This window comes from Orbicella franksi, chromosome 6 (genome assembly GCF_964199315.1).
Source record: "Orbicella franksi chromosome 6, jaOrbFran1.1, whole genome shotgun sequence".
NCBI classification, from domain to species: domain Eukaryota; kingdom Metazoa; phylum Cnidaria; class Anthozoa; order Scleractinia; family Merulinidae; genus Orbicella; species Orbicella franksi.
Window position 1 is genome coordinate 2,586,040 of NC_138150.1, and position 25,573 is coordinate 2,611,612.

A 25,573-nucleotide genomic window follows, 5' to 3' on the forward strand; every position below is an offset into this window, starting at 1 on the left:
GTAGGTTCTGCGTGTAACCATGTAATAATTGAATTTCCGTACCAGGAACCGAAGGATCTTTCGAAGCCTAAAGAAGACAGAAATCAGCGAAGGATTACAGAACTCGCGATCGTTTGTCATTTTGAAAACACTGCTTTAGAATTGTGAAAAGCTAACTACTAAGCAAGTGTCCGGAAAATATTGCCAAAGTACAATTTGACAGGCGTAACGCGCGATGTGTTTGACTGCGCCAAGCAAGTGAATTTCCGGTAATAAACGCGATCCAAAGCAGCTTTCATTTCAACTCATCGTTGACCTACCAGTTGAGGCAACGGTTTCATTCTGCAAGCTAGTGCCCTGAATTAACTAGAGTCGTAAAATGAATGATCTATCGATGAACTGTATATCAAAATGTACACTTCTGCCAGTTTAAAATTTTTTGACCAAAGAGCGCACGTCTGGACGAACAACTAACGATTGCTTTTGCTGCGAATCCTTGCGGCTTCTGTCGTGAGTCTTTCGCGGTGATCGCCTGACGAACGACTAACGATTGCTTTTGCTGTGCATCCTTGCGGCTTCTGTCGTGAGTCTTTTGCAGTGATCGCCTGACGAACAACCAACGATTGCTTTTGCAGCGAATCTTTGCGGCTTCTGTCGTGAGTCTTTTGCACTGATTGCCTGACGAACAAGTAACGATTGCTTTTGCTGCGAATCCTTGCGGCTTCTGTCGTGAGTCTTTTGCGGTGATCGCCTGACGAACAACCGACGATTGCTTTTGCTGCGAATCCTTGCGGCTTCTGTCGTGAGTCTTTTGCGGTGATCGCCTGACGAACAACCAACGATTGCTTTTGCTGCGAATCCTTGCGGCTTCTGTCGTGAGTCTTTTGCGGTGATCGCCTGACGAACAACCGACGATTGTTTTTGCTGCGAATCCTTGCGGCTCCTGTCGTGAGTCTTTTGCGGTGATCGCCTGACGAACAACCGACGATTGCTTTTGCTGCGAATCCTTGCGGCTTCTGTCGTGAGTCTTTTGCGGTGATCGCCTGACGAACAACCGACGATTGCTTTTGCTGCGAATCCTTGCGGCTTCTGTCGTGAGTCTTATGCACTGATTGCCTGACGAACAAGTAACGATTGCTTTTGCTGCGAATCCTTGCGGCTTCTGTCGTGAGTCTTTTGCGGTGATCGCCTGACGAACAACCGACGATTGCTTTTGCTGCGAATCCTTGCGGCTTCTGTCGTGAGTCTTTTGCGGTGATCGCCTGACGAACAACCGACGATTGCTTTTGCTGCGAATCCTTGCGGCTTCTGTAGTGAGTGTTTTGCGGTGATCGCCTGACGAACAACCGACGATTGCTTTTGCTGCGAATCCTTGCGGCTTCTGTCGTGAGTCTTTTGCGGTGATCGCCTGACGAACAACCGACGATTGCTTTTGCTGCGAATCCTTGCGGCTCCTGTCGTGAGTCTTTTGCGGTGATCGCCTGACGAACAACCGACGATTGCTTTTGCTGCGAATCCTTGCGGCTTCTGTCGTGAGTCTTTTGCGGTGATCGCCTGACGAAGAACCGACGATTGCTTTTGCTGCGAATCCTTGCGGCTCCTGTCGTGAGTCTTTTGCAGTGATCGCCTGACGAAGAACCGACGATTGCTTTTGCTGCGAATCCTTGCGGCTCCTGTCGTGAGTGTTTTGCGGTGATCGCCTGACGAACAACCGACGATTGCTTTTGCTGCGAATCCTTGCGGCTCCTGTCGTGAGTCTTTTGCGGTGATCGCCTGACGAACAACCGACGATTGCTTTTGCTGCGAATCCTTGCGGCTTCTGTCGTGAGTCTTTTGCGGTGATCGCCTGACGAACAACCGACGATTGCTTTTGCTGCGAATCCTTGCGGCTTCTGTCGTGAGTCTTTTGCGGTGATCGCCTGACGAACAACCGACGATTGCTTTTGCTGCGAATCCTTGCGGCTTCTGTCGTGAGTCTTTTGCGGTGATCGCCTGACGAACAACCGACGATTGCTTTTGCTGCGAATCCTTGCGGCTTCTATCGTGAGTCTTTTGCGGTGATCGCCTGACGAACAACCGACGATTGCTTTTGCTGCGAATCCTTGCGGCTTCTGTCGTGAGTCTTTTGCGGTGATCGCCTGACGAACAACCGACGATTGCTTTTGCTGCGAATCCTTGCGGCTTCTGTCGTGAGTCTTTTGCGGTGATCGCCTGACGAACAACCGACGATTGCTTTTGCTGCGAATCCTTGCGGCTTCTGTCGTGAGTCTTTTGCGGTGATCGCCTGACGAACAACCGACGATTGCTTTTGCTGCGAATCCTTGCGGCTCCTGTCGTGAGTCTTTTGCGGTGATCGCCTGACGAACAACCGACGATTGCTTTTATTGCGAATCCTTGCGGCTCCTGTCGTGAGTCTTTTGCGGTGATCGCCTGACGAACAACCGACGATTGCTTTTGCTGCAAATCCTTCCGGGTTCTGTATTGAACCTCTCGCCAACGAAATGTCATATTGACAAAGGTAACTGACGTCTGTTTGTATCGTAGGTTCATTTGAAATTTAAAATGACAGACACTGGGTAGCCAAAGCCTAGTGAGGGCTTTGTAATCTTGTCTTGCTTTTACTTCATAAGCTAAAAAATTTTTCTTTGCATGGATGTTCGTTGAATTTTTGGAACAATAACTGTGGGAAATGAAATGAATGTGAAAGTTTGTCGTATGTAAGCGTTTGAAACTGATTGATAGGTTGCTTGTTGTGCTTATAATAACAATGATAGATCTTCATCAATATTTAGATTACGTCTGTTAACTGAATGGACATTGTTTATACTTCACGCTTCTTTTGGAGGGAATTAACGATTTATTTTCAGAGTGAAGCTTGGATCCCTGAAGGATAATCAGGACACTTTAAGCACATTTTATCTTTCCCTTTTGTTTACTGTTGTTTGGTAAGTGTAATCTCTTAAGTGTTACAAAAACTTTCCAGTCAAATGTAAAAATGAAACCATTAACGTACTATTTGCGTTCATGGTACGCAATACTAAATCCGTTGTTATATTAATAGTTTTAAGGAAATGTACCTCGCTATGGTATATTGAAATTACTCGCTCGCTGACTGGCAAAAAATGGTATATCCGAACATGCTGGCAAACTTTTGGCAAACTTTTCTTATGCTGGCTAGCTAGGTGACAAATTTAAAGCATGCTGGCTCGTTGACGACCTCAACGTCGAGCGCTGGCTGGGAGTCCGAGAACTTCGAAAACCTGCTTGCTGGCGGTGAAGAGCGGGTATTTTTTTCCCAGGAAAGTTAAATATTAAACAAGATTGACGTAGCGACACTCGGGTAATGTTAAGCGGACCGTACGGTGGATTTTCTTCAAAACTGTCGTTGGGTACTCCTGTATTCTTAGGGCCACTTCAGATTTATTCATAAAACAAACGCAAACTAATTATATGCTGTTTGCTGCATAAACTTATCCATGTGTCAAAAAGCATTCTAGCGAGACGGAATATATGCAATATTTAGCCTGACACGCGGAAAACGACGACGAATTCGCGGAAAACGACGACGAATTTCTTAGAAACTAACAATGTATAACGGTCCATTTCGAAGATACATGTAGTTTTTGGCGTCATCAATTCTGTTTGATTTTGACCAAAATTGCTACAAAGTTGCCCAAAAGCTGTCAGGCTGAAATCAAACGTCTGAATTTTATGGTACAGTCAGCGTAACCAAACCAGACGAAGTTTGCGCCAAGGTTTATTTACTGGTTCGCGGGACTTATCCTTCGAGATCCCGCACTATGGAGCGCCGGATCACGGCGGAAACGCAGCATAGTTTAAACGTAGCGTAGTTTAAAAGCACATCAAGATCTAAACACATTGTTAATACAATGGGCTGCATGTTAAAGTGAAATGAATGGGAAATGATGGCAGACATAAGCAAAGTTAGTTTATAAAAAGAGTGAAAAATAACGGACAAAGTTTAAAATCTTAGGGTGCAACGCGGGTTTATGTCAAATTTGCGGGTTGTTGAGAGACTGAATCAAAACATTTCAAGTAAATATTAAATTCACACTTCGAGCTTTTTCAATTTAATTTCAAACTCTCCCATTTGCTGCAGTTCGGAAAACCACCTATCATGTTCTGCAGGGCGCAATAAGATATATATGTTTCTCGCTTCGGCCTTTCTCAGCGCTGTTCCTTTCTCCCATAACTTTAGCCGACAAGCTGTTGATGAGATTATTGTAAGTCATCTATTCAGCCTCCTTGATGAAGTAGAAGCGTTTCCGAACAATTTCCTCAAATTGATACCGAAGATTGCCGAAGACTTTCGAGGAAGATCCAAAGATGTTTCGATCATACACCAACAAATTTAAGTACAGTTGAAGGGCCAAACATGATAGAACGAAGTAATCGATATCTTCACTGGTGAGGATATGGAAAAGTCCCGGATGTGGTTTCGTATGAATTTTACGGGTGGTGTATTTTCCAGTTAAACACTGTGTAATTTGCATTATGGGATAGATGACTGTCCTCCTAACATTTTGTTGCTTAGCTTGTTGAAGAACTTTCGGCAGAATCTAAAGGCGTGGGCTTAACTAATGTGATGAGTCAGCTCAATGCATCCTAACTGATGTCTCGCTCAGTTTTCGTTGAGGAACAGGCTCCTCTGTTTTCACGTGAAGGCTCATTCGACCCAAGCTTTATTGGTTTAGTAACAAGCGAGCTTCGTATATTATCGACAATAAACGAAGCTCACTTGTTATTAAACTAATAGAAGAACCAAGGTCTGACGGTTATGACGAATACTTTTATCCGCCGTTGGGAAGTAAATATGAATGTCCTATTTGCCCTCTGGGGTTGCGAGAACCCATGCAAACGAGTTATGGCACAGATTCTGTAAAGGCTGCATTGTATGTTCTATGGGGTAAGTTTTAGAAGTAGAAGAAGATTAACCAGAATTTGATTTTACACTCAGAAAATGCCAACTGCCAAGGCGTATTTATTCACATAATTTTTCCATTCATTGTGGTGGAATCGTGATACTGGATTTGATAATTCTCGTGGTAATGCATCAGTCAATTCCAGCACAGCCCATCCCCTCCCCTTCCCCCGGCTAAACCTAGGCGTTAGCATTAGCATATAGTTTAGGTTATTACTATGAGTCAAGTCTTGATTAAGAACAAATTATGGAAGACGCTAGAAGACACCATATTTGAAACCCCAGTTGAAAATTCTATACTTTGTTAAGTGTAACCATCCCTCTGTAATTTCCTAACTTAAGTAATAATACTGTTTGAAGGAAAATATTCCAAATATTTGGCTGCTCACACCCTGTCTAGTCAAAACATTGAACAAATTTTTTACGTATCATATAAAATATGTTGCTGCTAGTTATCTGCAATGCAAATTTGTTGATTAGAAACACAGGTTTCATTTGCGAGATCCATATTGCATTTATTCATCATGAACAATCACATATTTGTTATGTTCAAATTCTCTGTGGAATTACTCATTGCCAACGAGACAGACGAGCGAAAAACGCGAGCCTGTCGAGGCGGCAGGATATAGAGCCGTGCGTAGTTTGATGGCTATGCAAAAAAATTCTCAGATCTTTCAATTCGATTTTCGTGTAGTTCGGTTCCGTCAGTGATATTTTTTTGGCCATATTAGGATGTAGCTAGCCTGCGAACGCAGACGTATTTCCGGCTGTCACTTGGTTCCGCAAGTGACTGCCGGAAATACGTCTGCGTTCGCAGGCTAGGATGTAGCCGGATGTTGTCGATATATCGCAGGAACCAACAACAACAACAACAACAACAACAATTTATTGGTATTCCCATATAGATGGTGTTACCTAAATACAGAATCGCTAAATAAAAAAAAATTTAAAAAACGAAACAAATTACAACAGTAGAAATTCAACTTTCTGTTAGACCGAATTATCTCCATTTGGTGTCTTTTCATATCATTTGAGATGTGACATTTTAGTTTTTGTAAATTATGTTTGATGATTTGTTCATTGTAATTGTGTGTGTTTATATTATGCCGATGGTTTTGGTCATCTAAATAATTTTTGATGATTTCATTGACTGTTAACATGAAAGAGGACTTTGCTTCATTTGCCAGTTGATTGGCAAATTGTTTGGCAACGCTATCTTTTGGGAGAGAGACAAAATGTAGCCAAAATTTAATAATTCTTGGAAGAATATTAAATTTTTATGACAACCGTCCTGTTTCGTTTCGAGCAGCAATATTTGGTGCTCTTCTGTTGCGGCCGATGTAATATTTGTAAAACTGTGTATGAAGTCTTTCCACAGGGTCTTTTTCCCATTTTTTGAGGTTTATGCTATCATATGCTCCCCAGATTTCGGATCCGTATAAAAGTATGGGTTGAAATAGAGTATCCAATAGTTTATTACACATATTGAGAGAAAGTTTATTGAAATCAAGATAACGTTTGGATGCGAACCAATCAGAACACTATTTTTCTTTGTGACGTGCGAGGCTTCGATATTTGTCCAGCTCTCCTGCGTGCGGAACCTCGTTGAGCGACTATTTTGACTACCAGTTTGGTTTTTGAGGCGTATACATCTTCGATTTGTTGTGATTGAATCGTACAGTTGTTAAAGCTGAACAAGACCCGAGTTGTTTTCTGGAATGAATTCGAGTGTTGTTTATTTGATCCAGAGTAACGCTCAGGATTTGTTCGCCATCCGTTCGACGAATTGTTTCGGTAAGTAGTTTGTTTGACATTCTGCTTTTCGCTGTGGCTACATGTCCGGCAGCCGGACAGGTTTTTTAAAATACTCTGTGTCCGACAGTGAGACTGTTTTTTTGAAAAGTAAAACAACGTAAAAAGAACTCTATGACAGGCGACCCCAAGAGGAATCGAACCCGGGTCACCGGCTGGCAAGCGATACCTATTACCACTGCGCCACGGCAATCGGCCGGCGGCCTTCCAGATTCGGACACAGATTATTTGAAAAACCTGTCCGGCTGCCGGACATAGAGACATAGCGTCTGCTTTTTAAAGGTGAATGTAAATTGAAATAAGTTAGTAAAGGATCGATGAGGTGCATGTAACTTCGATTTAACGCGTTTTCACGGAGACAAAAGTGTTGAGCAGAGAACAGTGTAAAACAAGCTTGCATGTAATATGACGAAGATTATCAATGTTGTTTGTTTAATTTGAACGTGTTTTTAAAGGATTATTTGAAATCAATTCCGTGAGTCGCGGTAAGTTTTTGAGTGATTAATGGTATATGTTTGGTTTGAACTTTCTTTTAATTTCAAGAACTTTGCTCAGAGGTCGTCAGAAGTGAACTCGTTGGTTCGATTTGGGCGTCTTTGGCTCTGTCAACACGTGGATTGAAATTTACTCTCAAAGAGCGCTTTCGCTCGAATAAACACCTGAATGAGGCTTTCCAATTATGCCATTCAATCGCAGCAAATTCAAGTTACATTCACCTTCAAAAAGCAGAATGTCAGACAAACTACTTACCGAAATAATTCGTCGAACGGATGGCGAACAGATCCTGAGCGTTACCCGGAATCAAATAAACAACACTCGAATTTATTCCAGAAAACAACTCGGGTCTTGTTCAGCTTTAACAATTGCACGATTCACTCACAACAAATACAAGATGTATACGCCTCATAGAGCAGAATGGTAGGCAAATTACTTAAGTACTTACCAAAATAGTCGCCCAACGAAGGAAAAGAAATTGATTTTAACACCTGATAAACTGGAAGTGTAACAAGTATGAATTTTTAAAAATACAGAAAAAATTGTTTAGCGTTTTGTTCACTCACCGAGTTGAAAAACAAGCAATCTTGTGTTCAATTACAGCAATAAGTTGAAACATTAACTAAAAGAAATTGATTTTAACACCTGTTATTCTAGAAGTATCCCAAATAAATATTACAAAATTCAATCGACTCTTTGTTTACTAACTCAATTCACTCGTTGGCACTTACTGATAGGTACAACTAGTTCATTAGAGATGCACTGTAACACGTAACACGCTATGGACGTAACACTGAAAGCGGATGTAAGCAGTGCCGCTCTTTCAATCAATAGCATGTTGTGTGGTACATTTTGAAAGCAGAGGCTAATAAGAGGGGGATGGGCGAAGAGTTGTGATCCGGTTTCTCGCTTAAATTTTGACAAAATTCACATCTCACATGTAAACTTACTTTAAGCTACTTTTAACGATTTTCTTCCAGAAATTCACAAATCACATAAGTCTTGTGTCTATTAGTAGCTTTTCACCAGGGCGGATCGATTACAAATCGGTCATTGGAAAGCTTGTCGATAAGTTGTTGCCTACGTCAACGAGATCAATTGACCACGAAGGCCTGATCATGAGAGAAAACCGCACAGGAACTAGGCAAGATAAGTCGATGGTACTCGATTTTTGTTGCTTGATTGTCAGTCACCTAGTTAACATTCGATTTGCTGATGAAAAATCGCTTAGGATTTAATCTTACTTTTACTGGACTAAAATTTAGAGCAACTGCGAATATATTTCACTGTATTGCAGCGAAATAGCTGTATTGTGAAAAATACAATCTTGGAGTTTTCAATCCTGTTGCAGTAATCAAACTGACTTGAATGTAGTTTGTCCCCAACATCGTCTATTCCAGCTTTCTAGAAACTAGAGTCTTATAGCGGAGCTCCTGCGCGTCGAAGGCGCGTGAGCGGTGCCCCATACCTTAGAAAATTTGGTAACCCATCCATCTGAAAAATTTTGGTTGTCACGTGACTGTCCGTTCGTCCGTCCGTCCGTACGCCGTACGCCAATACCTTGAAAACTAAGTAAGTAGCACCATTACCATAGCTACATGTCTGATTTTGGGCGTCCACGCTATTGTTAATTGACAGCTGTCATAAGCTATCCGCTTACCAGTATCGCGTGACTATATCGCAGGCTTAGGTTTAGAGATCACCGAGGTTGCGTGTTATTCAAAGTTGACCACTGACCAGTTACTGGTTTAACGGTTGGATCGTGGGCTCAAGTCACGTTATTTCTCTGGGAGAGAAGGAAGGAGAACTCGTAAAGGCAAAATTTCGGCGCACCACATTCACATAACCCCACACACTGTAGGCTCTATTACCAGCCGCTGTTCGGGAAAAGAGCCCGCGCTCCTCCCCCGAACTTCTCGGGGAGAAACGTAGACTGTTTTTCTAAGTCAATAGCCTTCGAAAACCAAAAATAGCAAGTGTGGAATATTTCTTTTAACATGATAAAACATTTTTTTGTGTGTGACTTTTTTTAAAAATATGTTTTCACCTTCCTCTCAAATAAATCCATGCCATTCCATATATTTGGTCGGGATCATTTGCGGTCCGGGATCATTTGCGGTCCCGAACGAGAAAAGCAACTCATTTCCTTTATTTCGGTTGTAATATTTTGTGACAAAGGTCCAGTTGGGGATTAAATCTGTTTCATCGCAAGTGTTCCGTAATTGCGTTTGTCAATCGATCACATCTTTTGTTCGCGTTCTAACATCGTTACATTTATGTTTGCCACAAACTTCAGGGTGATTCATTTTGGGTAGTCAATGGGTAGTCCATTCAAGTAGTCCATGGACCAGGTCCATCGGGGTAGTCCAAGGACTAGATGTCAGCGAAATGTACCGACCCGCATTACCGTTCGCGCCGAAAATTTTTCCACGTACATTGTTTTTTTAAACATGCCTTGCAGTAAGGTGAGCTGGTTCCAAATGTCCCGCGTACAAGATAAGGAGCATTTAAGTGAAGCCCAGGTCAGTGACTGTCTTCCATCAATTGCTGAACATTACGATGTTTGCAATTTGGGAACGATGTTATTAATAATTATTACTTGAGATCCAACTGTTATAGTTTTTCTAATTTTGTGGGGCTACATGAGTTATTAGAAACTAAAGATAGTAATATTCCTTCAGACCTTCCTCATAAATGTTCTCTTAAAAAATAGTACCTTTTTCAAGTAGAATATTTAAACTTCCTGCTTGCTCAAACCCCTGTTCAGTCAAAGTGTCTGTTTTGAAAGCATGCATCTTTGTGTAACAAGAGAATCACTAGCCTACGTGTAGCCTAACCCACCCCCTGAGGAAAAACTGAAAGGAGGGAACGGTAGACGTTCCCTCCCTTCCGTTGGGGGGTGGGTACGGCTACACGCAGGCTAGAGAATCACAACAATCCGTGACCACATCACAATGGGCACTCTAGCCCAGTCTAACCACCTCAATGCAAACCTGCATGCACTGGGAATAAGAAAGACAGAAAACAGCCTTGTCTCCCGGTGAAAAGTGCCGCAAAGTGGAAAAATATAGCATACTATTCGGCGGCCATCTTGAAAAACGAGCCGAAAATAAGCGAAAACGTGGTATTGTGGGATTGGTGACGGACCTCCTCTGGGGCAACTCTGACGTACTTGGCCTCATGCTTTTTTCCGTACTGTCCCTAACTTGTGCCCCTTGTGGCACTTTCAGGAGAATCTAAAGGCGTGGGTTTAAATAAGGTGATGAGGGCAGCGCAACGCATCTTAACTCTTAACTGATGTCTAGTTTCTTTTCGTTGGAGGAACAGTCTTCTCTGATTTCACGTGAAGGCTCATTCGACCCAAGTTATATCAGTCCATTAACAAGTGAGCTTCGTTTATTGTCACACGAAGAACCAAGGTCTGAGAGTTCCTGAGGACGTATATGAATGTCCTATTTGTCATCTGGCCCCGTGAGAACCCCATGCAAACAAGTCGCAGCCACAGAAATCTGTGGAGGCTGCTTGTACGTTCTATAAGGTAAGTTTTAAAAGTAGAAAGATTAACCGGAATCAGAATTTGAGTATTTTCTCAGAATTTCCAACCGCCCGCGCATATTTATTCACATAAAAGTCTTGTGAGCGTTGGTCTACTGGATCAGTTTAATTTGACAACTCACTTGTAGATGTTATCAAGTGCAAACTTTAAAGAAAGATGTTGAAAAATTGTGAACATGACTAGCTTTGTTCGTACTTGTACTTCTGTGTTTATCCATGCATGTTGTAAGTTGCGGCCACAGATTCTGTAGACGCTGCGTTGTACGTTCTTATAACGTACGTTTTAGAAGTAGAAAGATTAATTTGAGCCTTTAATTTGCAACCGCCCACGCATATTTTTCACATCAGTGACATAGGGAAAGCACGATTCTGTTTTTGAAACATAGCGCATGCGTACATTGTTATTAAGGTGTAAGTATACACGTCCCAGGCCGTTGTTACCATGTCATGTCAGCTCATTATTTCATGACAGCGTCAATGATAAGGCTTGCGGACAAGGAAATGCTACTTTGGTAGCAAGGAACTCTGTGGTAAAGTTGTGCAATAAACTAAGGTTCAATCACAAATGAGAAACCATGGATCTAGTACTGACCATATATGGGCAATGACGAGCTGACGTACTCTGTCTCGTTTTTTCGTAGTTTGCATTATGGGAGAGGGGACTGTCCTCCTAACATTTTGTTGCTTGTGGAACACTTCCGGCAGAATCTAGAGCGTGGGTTTAAATAATGTGATGAGTCAGCACAATGTATCTTAAATCTCAACTGTTAAGTGATGTCTCGTACAGTATTCGTTGGAGGAACAGCCTTCTCTGCTTTCACTTGAAGGCTCATTCGACCCAAGCTCTGTTGGGTTGGTAGCAGGTGAATTTCTTTTATTATCGACAATAAACGAAGCTCACTTGTTACTAAACTAATAGAACAACCAAGGACTGAGGGCTATATGATAAATTCTTTGATCTGCCGTTGGAAAGCAAGTGTGAATTTGACCTTTGGGGCTGCGAGAACCCATACAAAAGAGTTGCAGATTCTGTAGAGGCTACATTGTACGTTCTATAAGGTAAATTTTAGAAGTAGAAAGATTAACCAGAATTTGATTTTACACCCAGGTCACTCAGAAATGCCAACCGCCCACGCGTATTTATTCACATAATTATTGTGGTGGAATCGTGATACTGGATTTTTTAGCTCTCTTGTTAAATTTTGGCGAGTGCAGACTTGAAAGAGAAAACTTTTACGCTCTACAAGGTGAGCTTTAGAAACCCTGAATAAACTCTTGGTCTTCGGCCACCGTAGCGTGATTAAAAATATAAAACAAACAGTGGTGATAAACATTTTAAAAACATGCATTTTATGAAGTTGACGTTTCGTATGCTAGTCGACATACATTTTTAAAAGTATAACCGTTAAAATTTTTTGGAAAGCTATTTATACTGTATCAATGGGGGTCTGGAACCTAGAGAGAAAACATTTGCAGTAGAAATTTAAGACGTTTCAAACGGAAACTGTCTGTAAAGTGACACAATGGAAAAGCTTTCCTAATATATTAAGTACGGGCTTTTCGCTGCTGACATTGGCACTTAATGCTGGCTGCAACTGCTGAATAAACAAGGTCTCCTTACAATGGTAGTCAGTCTTGCCAGACGTCTGCGTGGGAGGCTCTACAACAATAGGCTCAGTCTCCAGCCGTGGGTGTTTCGGTGCGCCCATGATCCTCTCCGATCGCGGGCGCACCGAAACACCCACGGCTGGAGACAGCTGCATAGTTTCTCCGGACATGGTGGCTTATCAGAATCTGAGAATTATAGGCCCCTCCACAAAGATCACCTGAAATCACCTAAACATCTTTCCGGCGGAAATTCTCCAAAAGAAAAGTCTAAATACGTCACTCAAACATTTCTAAATATCTCAGAAAGCCCTCTAAATATCTCTTACTCATGATTGTTTTAAAAATAAACCGACTTTGAATCCCTGAGGCCAAAATTTTCTTGCAGTAGTAGGAGTCGGGGAGGAAGATTCAGGCATTTCGACATTACCAATAGCTGCAATTTTGGGAAATAATTGCTGCTTTAGCGCCTTTTGTGATATATATGAAAAACATTTTTCAAGTGGGAAATCGATCACTGAATTAGATTGTTTCTGGCATAGAACTGAGTATTGTTTTAAGAAAATAGCGAGGAAAACACAGGGCTAAGCCAAAAAACTATAAATATTTCTCAATACCCCTAAATATTTCTAATAATAATCCATCAAATATTTTCGCTCGCGCGCGATTGGTCTAAACGCGTCACGTAACCGAATATTCCCGAGCCAAAACTGAGGAATATCCGAGAATATTTCCCAATTTTCGAAACTGCGCGTATTGCGAAAAATATTTGAAGGATAACAAACACACTAACCTCCATTTGGGGCGAAAATATGCTCGGATATTTGTCCTTAGACATTATCTGTTCCTCGAAGCTCACTGTTCGCTTCTGGGAACAGATAATGTCCACGGACAAATATCCAAGCCTATTTTCGCCCCAAATGGAGGCTATTGTTTATATATCTTAATATTTTCTAAGTATCTCAGAAACTTCTAAATATCCCCCAAAAATATCCAGATATTTTTGGAAAGGCCTACTGAGAATCTTGAAATTTATATTATTTGTCCCATATAAAACTGAATTAGTTTAGTTTTAAAGGCCGAGAAGATAACTAACTGTTAATTCAGTTAGAACCCAACCAACCGAAAGTTACCCAGTTTCACTAACCACCGTTTGTTGACCTTATTTATAGTCCCCCAAAACATCACTTAACCCATAAAGAACGCTTATATTCTATCGCATACGGAGTTTTTGAAAATAAAATCGTGATGTCTTTTCACTATCTTTACATGTAACATCCACATCTTGAATCGGGCTTTACATGTTTCATATTTAAAAAGGGAAAAATTAAAAATTTATTAAGAAAATGATGCTTCGAACTCAAGGTGTTTTTATTTCGAAACCGGGAAAGTCGAATGTTACTATTTCATCCGTTCGAGTCATAGATTTTGCGTCATAAGAAATTGAAATGGCTTTTCGCAGTGGGGTCTTGACTCATGTATGACTCAGAAGCTGAGTATAAACCGATAGTTAAAGGTACACAAGCCCTAACTGTAGGTAATAATCTTTTTAATTTATGACAACTTTATTTGCATCAAAAATATATAAATATCTACATGCAAATAGGGTGCCAACAGGGAAGAACTTAAAAAAACATGTATTAAATTCTAAAACATAGATAATACACATAAAGGTTATTAGCTTACATGTAATTTAATTTAGTTAAAATGAATTACTGGTGATAGATATAGCGCAATGTAAGTAACTTGAACAGACGCCTCTTGAATATACAAAGAAGTTTTTGATTAATTACGCGAGTGTACATGATTTCTAGCACAGTTTTCATGACAGTATGCTTTCTCTAGTGACACTAAATTTTTACGGCCGAACGAACGTCAATTTTAAAAACAATTGCCAAGTTGAACTTGCGTGCATACGCAAGCCGTCCGGATATATATATTTGTGAGCCGCAAAGCCGCTTTCGCACGTAAAATAATCAGTACGTGCGCAAATGCTGAATTACATTGCCCCGTAAGTGTTTGACCTTCTCTGTCGCGCTGAATGACTTAATGCGACGTGATAAAATTCAAGTGGGCGAAGCTGCCAATAAGCGTGGGTAAAACACCAGGTAGTTCTTTTACGTCTTTTCTCTGATAGCTGACTCAACAGAACTTTCGTTTTCTGCCGTCGTGGCGTCTAAAATTTTCATTCAAACCAAATATAACAAGCGTTTCGTTATAGACAATTTCATCCTTTTCCCCTTAAGCCGGTTTTAAAACTTCCTGAAAACTGCCGTTTTTCCCTAGAGCCTCTTCTTCCTCGTGCCAAGGCCTCGCCGGCTAAGATAGACGGGCGGCTCTGGGGAGGAGAATACTGATTCAACCCACAATCGTTAACTCACCTGCATTCTTTCCTAGCCATGGGAACGTCTGCGTTAGCCTGTGAACAGGCTCCTGATTCAGTTATGGTCGGAAGGGAAAGCAGGTGGGCGGAGCCAGCCTAGAGCGGTCTGGGGAGGAAAAAAAGGGTATCCCACCACGCTCGGCTATCTTCGCTTGCTGTATTTTTTTTTTTTTCGTTTATGTAGATCGAAGATTTTCTGCGTCGTGTGTTGTTACCAAAGAGAACAGTTATTGTTAAGATGGCCACTACATGCATATGATCGGAATTGTAGGGTCTAGAAGGTAAAATTGGCCATTTCCCGGATTTTGATTTATTTAGCTAGGTTGGCATCTCGGTAAAAAACTGAAAAACATGAAATAGGATAACATACATTTATACACTTTGCATATGTCGACGTTAGCCAGGTGCTTCTGGTATTACCACAAAACACATGTACGTGTGTTTTTTTTAATATCTGGCTATTATGTTTGATAGGCTCGATTTTCGCAAATTAGTAGTACTAGTTTTAATATTAGTATAAGTTGTACAAGTTCTGTTAGTAGAAATAGTGCTCGTGGTAGATTACTCACAAATTGTAACTTTTATATCTAGGAGACACGGCTTGATGGAAAAGCATATTTGAATGAATTTGATACCGTGTATAAATAAAGCTTATGATGATGACGCTCGAGGACTTTCACTTTTACAAATCTTTTGATATACACAAATCTTTTATATGTACAAACTTTTATAATTCAGACTTTTTTACTTCTTTGTCACGTTGTCAATCGGGAATAATGAACAAAAAAAGGTTTTAATACCACCTCATACCGTGGGGTTTTTCCCGCTTACGAAGCACTTTCCGTTCTTAAGTGATGACCACAGGTTCACCACGGGTCGCCAAATTGAGGAAACTGTAGGTAAACGCGCAGTAGCGCATGCTGGGATAGGGGACTGTCCCTTTTCGATTCTCTAGATTTGTTACCCGCGTTCAAATATGCTGGTTATTATGAACTATAACTATGTCTCGTTCTTTCTCTCTGGAAGAAAAGTCTTCTCCTTTTTCACGTGAAGGCTCACTCGACCCAAGTTCTATAAGTCTATTACAAGTGAGCTTCATTTTTTATCACACGAAGAACCACGGTCTGAGGGTCACGCAAAACATTCAGGTCACGAGTCACGAAGAATAATTTCCTAAATTCACGTTTCACGGAAAATAAAATCAGCTAATCACGCATCACGAGAATACCCCTGTACGACCCTCTTGACAGTATTTTCAAAATGGTTGCAATTAATACAGGCAAGTATGGATGGATGTTCAAAGAAGGACTTCCTTTTTCCATGTTTCTGGCCACAGATTCCGTAGAGGCTGCTTGTACGTTCTATGAGGTAGGTTATTTAAGTAGAAAGATTAACCAGAATTTGATTTTACACTTAGATCACTCAGGAATGCCAACCGCCCACGCGTATTTACTCACATAATTTTTCCATTTATTGTGGTGGAATCGCGATACTGGATTTAATAACTCTCTTGGTAAATTTTTGCGAGTGCAAACTTTAAAGAGAAAAGTCGAAAAGCTGAGAATTGTACGAACTTCCTTATATTACAAGTACACTTTCGCGCAAAGCAAACCGGTTGTAATTGCCAGAGGGCGCGCCGTTAGCATCGCGCCTGCGTCTGCACCAACTATCTAGTTCTGATGAATACAATTACTATATTATGATTTCCTGCAGACGCGTCTCATGAGAGGAAATTGGCTCCGGGCCGTTTTGCATTGTGGGATAGAGGACTGTCTCAATGCGGTAAGTTTCGGAATCTAAAAAGCGTGCTTGGGCTTGAGCAACGGCTAGAAGAAAATGATTAATCAGCACAATGCACGAGAGCTATGTCTGATTCCTTTTCTTTGGAGGAACAGCCTTCTCTGATTTTATTCGACCCAAGCTTTATTGGTTTGGTAGCAGGTGAACGTCGTTTATCATCGTTATCGGTGATAAACGAAGCTCACTTGTTACTAAACTGATAGAATAACCGAGGTCTGAGGGTTATGACAAACACTTTGATCCGCCGATGGGAAGTAAATAGGAGTGTCCAATTTGTCTTCTGGGGCTGCGTGCAAACAAGTTGTGGCCACAGATTCAGTAGAGGCTGCATTGTACGTTATATAACGTAAGTTTTAGAGTGAATGTAGTATATGTATGCTATTATGTAGTGTGTGTAGATCTGTATGTAGCTTCGCTGAATTAACTTTTTTGCTGCCATTTACTTGACCATGGTGGTGGCCAACCAGAAAGCCCTTGCTACTTTGGCCACCACTCACAGTTTTATATATATATTTTTAGTTTTTTAGTTTTTTACTATTTTCGTTACTTTATACTGTAATAATTGTTACTTGAGATCCAACAGTTCTAGTTTTTCTAATTTTGGGGGGCTAGATGAGTTATTAGATACTAAACTGATACGAACGTTCCTTATTTCCTTAAATATTAAACCTCCCTCATAAATTTTCCTTTGAAACATCGTACCTTTTTGAAGGAGAATATTCAAACTTACTGCTTGCTCAAACCCTTGTTGAGTCAAAGTGTCTGTTCTAAAAGATGTGATATAATATAATTTCAAGACTATGTGATAACTTTGTTTCTGCTGGTCATCTGTGACAGCAAATGTCCTTAAACATTGGGAATATTCACGTGGAATATATTCTCTCAAGTATTCTAATTATCACCTCCGAGTTCATCGTCATTTTATTGCCGGTGTACGTTAACGACGGTCACTACTAAATACAAAGTTTTTTTGCGCCAGATTAGGACCAAGTATATCTTTGCAAGGGCTATGGGAATACAAAAAGAAAAATGGGGCTAGCCGAGCATTTTTTTCGAGATAATCAGCTTTGAATCTCAGCAAAAATGCTGACATCAGCATTTTTCTGAAAAATGAAGGAAAGGATATTTCTTCACAAATTTCCTTAGAATTCGCCTTTACATACAGAAAAGCAATCACATTTATAAAGATCTTAAAACTACATGGTAAATGGTAACTGTAAATATGAGAAGTGTTGATATGGACAGTTGGGAAGTCTCTTTCGACGGTGAATCTTTTCGATTCTACACTTGGATGGAAGCGATTTGAGTACTTGAATCGCACAACATGCAGTGCTGGCCGCACCACATTGTAAGCTTGAAAATCACTTGGTGTTTTACTTCAATTTGCTTTTAATAGTGTACTTTCTATACAGTATTAAAGGTACTGTATTCCATCGATCTCTAGCTTGCTTTTATTTAGTCATTCATTTTATTATTATCGTATGTCGGCCACAGCACTAGTTCGGTCGACCATTCGATCAAACGCTCTCCAACTCAGTAAAGAAAAAAAAATTAATAATCTGAATGGCACACGCCAAGAATTGCTAGAAAAGATTGGCCTGACTTTTAATGAATTTGGAGAGGTAGTTGTGGGCTATGTTGACATTGAGAATTACATTACACTATTTCTAAGTCAGTCAGGTGTACAGAGTGCAGTTACAACACCAACCAACAGCATCATGATGGTTTCCCATGGCTGAAATGGTCACGCCATTTCACAGGGCAGAAAAGTGTCAGAGTGAAAATCATTGAGCCTTATAATTTACTGAGCACAGTGTAACAGTTGCTCTTTGGTTGGGAAATGATGACTACGACTCTGTCCAAAAATACGCAGGGACAGTTTATGAACAGCTTACACAACTTCAAACAATCAAATATGCACTAACCCATTGACGCCTGAATGAAATTGCCCGCGACCCGCCCCTGATTCCCTGGCGTTTTTTGGAACTATTTCGCGAGCGAAAGCACAAAAATAAACCATATGCCCAGTGACCACAGACACAAGATCAAGTTTCAAGACATCGTTTATTTAAAGTTCAATAAATTAAGGGTCGAAATATTAAAAAATATTAACAAAAAGAACTCAACCCGATGTATATAACTGATGAGAAAACAAGAAATTATATTATTTCCTTACCGCCCGACAAAATGTCCCACAGAAGCAGAGAAAATTGACTTCGCGAAAATGAGTTAATTATTGACTTTGGAGGACAAAACGAAACTAAATACAACCGAATTTCATTCTTGTAACGGCTAACATTTGAGAAAACAACGAAAAATAAAAGCGAAGAACTCTTGTAAAATCAGTCTCAAAACAAGAAATCGAGTAATTTCTTCGCGCGACGAAATGTGACGGTGCTGCGAAAGAAAGTTGAAAGTCGTAACTCAAAAAGACGACAAAAACAAGCCAATTATTTAGAGATCAGTCGAATTTCAACTGTGTTAAATTGGTGGCCATTTTGGTTCTTTTCCCAGCGGTTCTGTAGTAGCTTAATAAGACGTGGAAATATTTGAACGAAGCGAATAAACAAAATAAACAAAATAAACTAAGCGCCTGGAGGTCGCCGTAAATTAAATATGCAGAAATCCAGCGTGCAAGTTACTGTTCAGTTTAAAACCTAAAATTCCCAAATACAGGGAACCAAATGAAAGGAATGCGAAAGGAAGTTCAATAACAATAGATTTTCATTCAAGCAGAGGCGAAGAAACCTATTTAAAAGCAAAAAATTGTTCAAAATTTTGCACACGTGCTTCACCGCATGACCACATGTTCAAATTATTCTTTACGCTGACGCAAAAGCTTGAGTTTTTCCCGACCGCTTTTCCAGACATTTCAACGCCTGTGGCTTTACCAATCGTTCCAAAAGTTGAATTCAACTTCGAAGTAATAATGTACATTACCATTTTTGTTTCTCAAGTCCGAAAAGCTGCTTTAAATCTGTGATCTGAAAGCGCTCAGATCTTCATGTTTTCGCGGCGGTTGTAGGAAGAAAACCTTCTTCACCAGAAAGTTTTACGGACTCTGTACTACTTGATCCTCCATACTGAAGCCACCTAAACATTGATTTGTATTTTTCCTTTCTATTTTAAAGCCCAAAGCAGTAATTCATCCCTGTTAGGAGTGAAAACAAGACCTTGGACAAGACTTTTCGAGCGCACGATTTTAAGAAGAAAAACTGTCTTTCTAGACAGCAAGCGGCGGAAAATGGGTGGAGCAAACTTTACAAGTAGTAGGACACAAAAAAACCTCATGGAATAAAACTATTGTTGGCCTGTGGAAGAGAGCCTGGAACAACGAAGCTGCGAGAAATGTTGAACAAAGTCTCGCAACTGATGGAGGACTTGCCATTGTTTACGATCTCTGCGACGACACCAATGAGAATCCGGAGGAAAGATATCCGATTGTACAAGATCCATCTTTATTTCGAGCAGCACAGATGGCTTCCTTGCGTCTTCTGCACACACGTCCTTCAACCAACAAAGCCGAATACGCCATCAAAATGTATGGATCGATGGAAAGAAGTTTCAACCACATCTTGCGGGAGAGAACATGTCATGTGCCCATGCAGAAGGCCCACAAGCCAACTCACTGACTTTGTTGGTCTAGATAATCGTGTACTGAACTTTTCTTAGTTTAAAAATCTTTAAGAATACTCGGTAGTAAAGTTGTAACTCCAGTCACAACCAAAACATGATGAGAAAAAAAGCCTTCCGACTGAAAACTGCCATGTTTATCCTCACGGCGCCATCGATGTGTCGATGGACTACATTCCGAAGGCCAGAGCAAGCTCTACTAGGCGCGCAAAGAATTCTGTGCGGTTTTAAAAATAATTTCTCTTTGAAGATGATTGGTTAATTATTTACGGTCAGACCACCTGGTTGTTGTTACTGAATACTGTATTTTTCCCTTCCATTTTACTAGTTAATTTCTGATTTCGTATATTCTTGTAATTCGGCTGTTAAGGCATGGCCCGCCTAGATTAGCCTTTGCTAGTTGCGGGCATGCCCTTTTTTGTAAAATGTAATTTGAAAATAATAAAGTGTATTGTTGCCGCTACTTCTTTAGTCCCCATTGAACTCGCATAACGACAACAAATTTGATTTAACACGTTTTAATGACCAAAGACACGTCCAAGTTTTTACAAAATCAGTCCCATGTGTGTTCGTCCGGGTGGTTACAAAGCTTTGCAAGCTACTTCATGTCATTGACACGAAACGTCACGATCAAAATAAAACAAAAATGAAATACTGTTCCTCGGCGGTAACATGTGTAGAGTGTATAGAGTGTATACGGTAGACCGGTTATATACATTACATCGGTTATATACGAATACATAGGAGCAACATGCGATTGCAGTGTAATAAACATGAAATGTACCATTTTTCTCTTAACATTTCAATTTTACATGTGCGCGGATCATGTCTTGTATACACGTGAGTGCACGCAAGTGCCACACACGCGCGCGTACCACACACATGCGCCTGTTCTCCATATGCACGCCACGCACGCACAAAGAAACCTGAGCGCTGTTGTGTTATGATGCGACATTGTGCGTTAAGGTCATTCCGCTGAAATGAAACCTGCACTGAGATTTTTGTGAAACTTTGCCTATCGTTCGTATATATTATAGGAACTTAAATTTTGAAATAAAAATGAGGGGTCCCCATGTTCGTTTAGGAGCAAAAGCACCTTGTTTATACCCATATAAATCCTTATAATAGCACTATGATTGTAGTTACGATTGCTTGCTAAATTCACGTTTCCGACGATTGCTTTTTGTTCTATACTGAGAATTGGTCCATATTTATTTTACACAGAGAAATTTATTACTCAATTCAAAACAACAGAAAAAAATGATAGGTCACCATACTCGTTTGCGAGAAAATGACGATTTACCTCCATGGCGAGGTCCAGCTGTAAAGAAAAAGCCGCTATTTTTTAATGCGCGCGCGCTAATCACGCGTAAAATTATGCGCAGTAGGGATGCGCAATGCAATACTGGGGAATGACCTTAAATAAAGGCAGATTACGATGATTGCACTAAGATTTAGCGCACGCAAATGTCTCATAGAATTATTTTCCTCGAAGTAATGGCATACTGAACCCTTCGGGCTGCGTGTGTCGCGTGCTGTTACACGAGGGGGGAGGTGTCTTTTCATTCAATGAATTGAACGCCTCTCCCTGACCTCAAGTAGGGAAAGATTGGAGGCATGATTCTTTCTGATGCTGGTTGTGAACCACAAGTTCATGCTTTTACCTCCGACAATTAGGATAATTCTTCGGATCAAATAGCATCTGTCATTTCTTTACTCAAAATCGGTATTATGTGCTTTAAAATTGGTTTTAAAATAATCTACACACCAGTTTCCTCACCAATGGTTTCATGCCCTCTTCGTGTTTATCTTCTCAGTTCCTTCTTATATTTTAATGGCACGGGCACCGTCTTTCCTCGAAGCACAAAACTGTACTTTGGTCTTTCCCACACCATCAGATAATCTCGATGCGTCAACAGTCACCACAAGGAGCAGTTGCACCTTATTTGGTGAACCATTCCTCTCATCTGTCGTGCCCGACTCTCGCGATTTCCGACTCTCGAATCACCATGAGAGAAAATGATCAGGGAATACTCGTAGTCTGCCCATTTATTAATTTTGATTCATTATTTTACCTTTCATTACTGTATGTATCGTCGCATCATATCACATCAGCGCTCACGGCGTTCAGGTTTGTTTGTGTGTGTGTGTGTGTGTGTGTGTGTGTGTGTGTGTGTGTGTGTGTGTGTGTAACGAGAAAATGGTACATTTCATGTTTATTACGCCCCTGCCATCATATGTGGCTCCTATGTATTCGTATGTAACCAATGTATTCAGTAGTATATAACCTGTAAATCACCGTATGTATCTGTAAGTACTCGTATGTTACTCGTATGTACTCGTATGTACTCGTACGTTACTCGTATTTACTCGTGTGGTGTTTTAGTCATCCGGGATTACAGCGTAATCAAGCTGAGGTCGGGAGATGACTGACGTTTCAGTCTAATGCTAGTCACGCGATGTTTCAATGAACAAAACAAGGACGATAGTTCACTCTTCCTGTCCGGCTCTTTATCCTTCAAATTCCGCGATCAGGCATTCTTTTTTCGCAGAGAAAAACAGAACGCCAGATCGCAAGTATGTCCTTCCTCATTTTAAGCCATTCCACCATAACGTGCAAACAACGCTACCCACAAAGGCTGCCGCACATCGAAACCTTCTTCATGTTTTTACTTCATCTGTCGCGACCTTTCAGTCCTTTCAGACTGTGAGCAGTCTCTCTTTTCCTCAAAAACCGTGGGGATGAACGCAAAACAAGTAAGCGTACGAACTTGGGTGACTGTGAGCGTGACGACTTGTGTTGCGTTCCTCAACACGGATTTTCGAGGAGAAGAGAGACTGCTCGCAGTTTCGCGACCTTTGCTCAAGAATAAGTTATTTACAAGCAGACAAAGTGTGGACGGTGGTGGCGGATAGAATGGATATAGAATTTTGATCAATTACACAGCGCCGTCCAAATGTTACTGTTACGGAAACATATTCCTGCTAAGAATTGAAACAGTACGTAGGGTCAGATTTATTCATAAAACAAATGCAAACTAAATATATGCTGCATAAATGTATATGTGCTTTAAAAAGCATTCTAGCGAGACCGAATATATGCAAAATTTAGCCTGAGGGGTTACTGACCCGTGAAAAGCGACGACGAACTTCATAGAATCTAACAATGTACTACGGTCCATTGCGAAGATACATGAAGTTTTTGGCGTTATCAATTCTGTTTGATTCTGACCAAAATTGCCATGGTGTAAAACCTATCAAGCTAAAATCAAACGTCCGCATTTTTTGGGTACAATCAGAGCGTAACCAAACCAGACGAAGTTTGCAGCGAGGTTTATTTACTAGTTCGCGGGACTGATACCTCGAGATCCCGCACTATGGAGCGCCGGATCACGAGACGTAACATCAAGTTTAAAAACACATCGAGAACTAAATATATTATGAATACAATGGGTCGCATGTTAAAGTGAAATGAATGAGAAATGACGGCAGACATAGCAAAGCAAACTAATAAAAAAGAGTGAAAAATAACGGAGAAAGTTAAATCTTACGGTGCATGTCAAATTTGCGGGTTGTTGAGAGACTGAATCAAAACACTTCAAGACACCTTTCGATTTGTTTCAATATAATTTCACACTCGCCCATTCGCTGCAGTTAGCAAAAACGCTCATCATGTTCTGCAGGCCGCTTTAAGATTTGTTTCAGGTTCCGGCCTTTCTCTCAGCGCTGCTCCTTTCTTCGCCCACAACCGTTTAAGGTCGGCACTAGTTGCAGGGACTAGTCGGCGCACACGAAGGCACTAGTCCCTGCGACTTGTCCCCGCAACAAGTCGCGGGGACAAGTCCCATCGTGTGAACTAGCCATTTTTACCACAAAATCTAGTCACAGGGACTAAAATTTGGTTCCTGCGACTAGTCCCACGAACTCAAACTGGCTTGAATTTTTGGGACAAGTTCCTACGACTTGTTCTTCAAAACGCTTCGTGTGAACTGTTCTTGGGACAAGTCCCTGCGATCAGTCCCTTAGTGTAAACTCTTCAGGGGACTAGTAGCAGGGACTAGTAGCAGGTACTAGTAGCAGGTACTAGTAGCAGGTACTGAAAGTGAAGTATGATCATCGCAGTAAATTTTCCAATATAAGCAACTGGAAAGAAGCCTGAAAAAAATCAGTAGCAGGTACTAGTCGCAAGGACTAGTCCCCTCGTGTGTGCCGACCTTTAAGATTTGTTTTGGCTCCGGCCTTCTCTCTCCCAAGTACAACTCCTGGGCACAGCTTTAACAAAACCGCAATAGCAACTGCTGTGGTCACTGCTCAAGCTCAGTCAAATTACACTGCACGCTGTTGAAGAGATTTGTAGCCAGTCCTCTATTTAGCCTCCTGATGCACGCATTTCTTTCAATGCCTGTGGATACTGGATTAACAGTAGACTCACAAGGGGAACTCACAGTGAATTCGTCGAATAGGGAAGATGTCTGTTTACAAGCATTGTTTTTGTTATTTAAATGTCCAAAAGGTTAAACTAAAGAATCCTTTGTTTCAACAGCCAATAGTTCTCTGGTTTGCATATTAATAACAATAGGTGACGTCACTAATATCTTTGCAATTCGTCATCTCCTGGGAGGAAGAGAGAGGACCCTGGGAACGAGGTTGGCTATTCATTTGTTTTGTACGCGGAGGAAGTCGGCTATATATGGGCAATGATCAGATTGCACTTTTTTTGGTTATATTCTTGGTTTTCATATGACGTAGTCATATTCCAAAATTAGAAATTATCTTTCCTTCCGCGGTTTTAGTTTCATCAGATAAAAGACCCTATAGGAACGTGACGTTTGACAATCTTTTAGCTCGAAAGAGTTCTTCTTTTTGTAATAGAGCACTCCAAGCTTTTGCGTTGTGTGACATGAAAATGGCGGCCCGAAAAGACTGTCGCGTAGGCCAAAAGATGAGTTACCGCTTTAGTTTTTGCTAAATAAACGATGCTTGCACTAGAAGAAGCATTTATTTCAATGTGTCGGAGCTCTAGAGTAAACATTTTCGTTTCAATTGCAAAACTCAACGACAGATGTTTTTGTTATTTTACGGCCGCCATGTTTGTGCCCCTCCGAAGGGCACAAACATGGCGTCTCCATACAAAGCTCTATAAATTTGGGTGACACACTTCTGCGAATAACGGGCGAATGAAAAACAGCAGAAACCTGATTCTTGGCGAGGTTGTTTATATAGCAATCATCTATCATACGCCAGATTCTTGAATTTATTTATTGAACGGTTACGATTGTTAGTTTTGATCACATGACTGGTGAAAACCGAGAATTGCATTATGGGATAGGGGACTGCCCCTGCTTCACTTTCAATTTCGTACTCGATGG

General features: G+C 40.9%; 1 protein-coding gene and 1 long non-coding RNA gene across 2 annotated transcripts in view; both read left to right on the plus strand.

Annotated features, from left to right (window-relative positions):
- The first annotated feature begins 10,329 nt into the window (after nt 1-10,329).
- LOC145491079 (TNF receptor-associated factor 6-like) overlaps nt 10,330-25,573 on the plus strand; it is a 39,268-nt gene continuing 24,024 nt past the window's right edge. Inside the window, exon 1 of the mRNA XM_081470217.1 lies at nt 10,330-10,647. Within this exon, the coding sequence (XP_081326343.1) occupies nt 10,526-10,647 (122 nt within the window). The 5' untranslated portion in view covers nt 10,330-10,525. The remainder of the gene's footprint in view (nt 10,648-25,573) is intronic.
- LOC145491080 (uncharacterized) lies at nt 15,906-24,663 on the plus strand. The gene is made up of 5 exons (XR_014049770.1): nt 15,906-16,139; nt 16,485-16,553; nt 19,703-22,371; nt 22,402-24,284; nt 24,380-24,663. It is a non-coding gene; the product is annotated as an uncharacterized LOC145491080 (long non-coding RNA).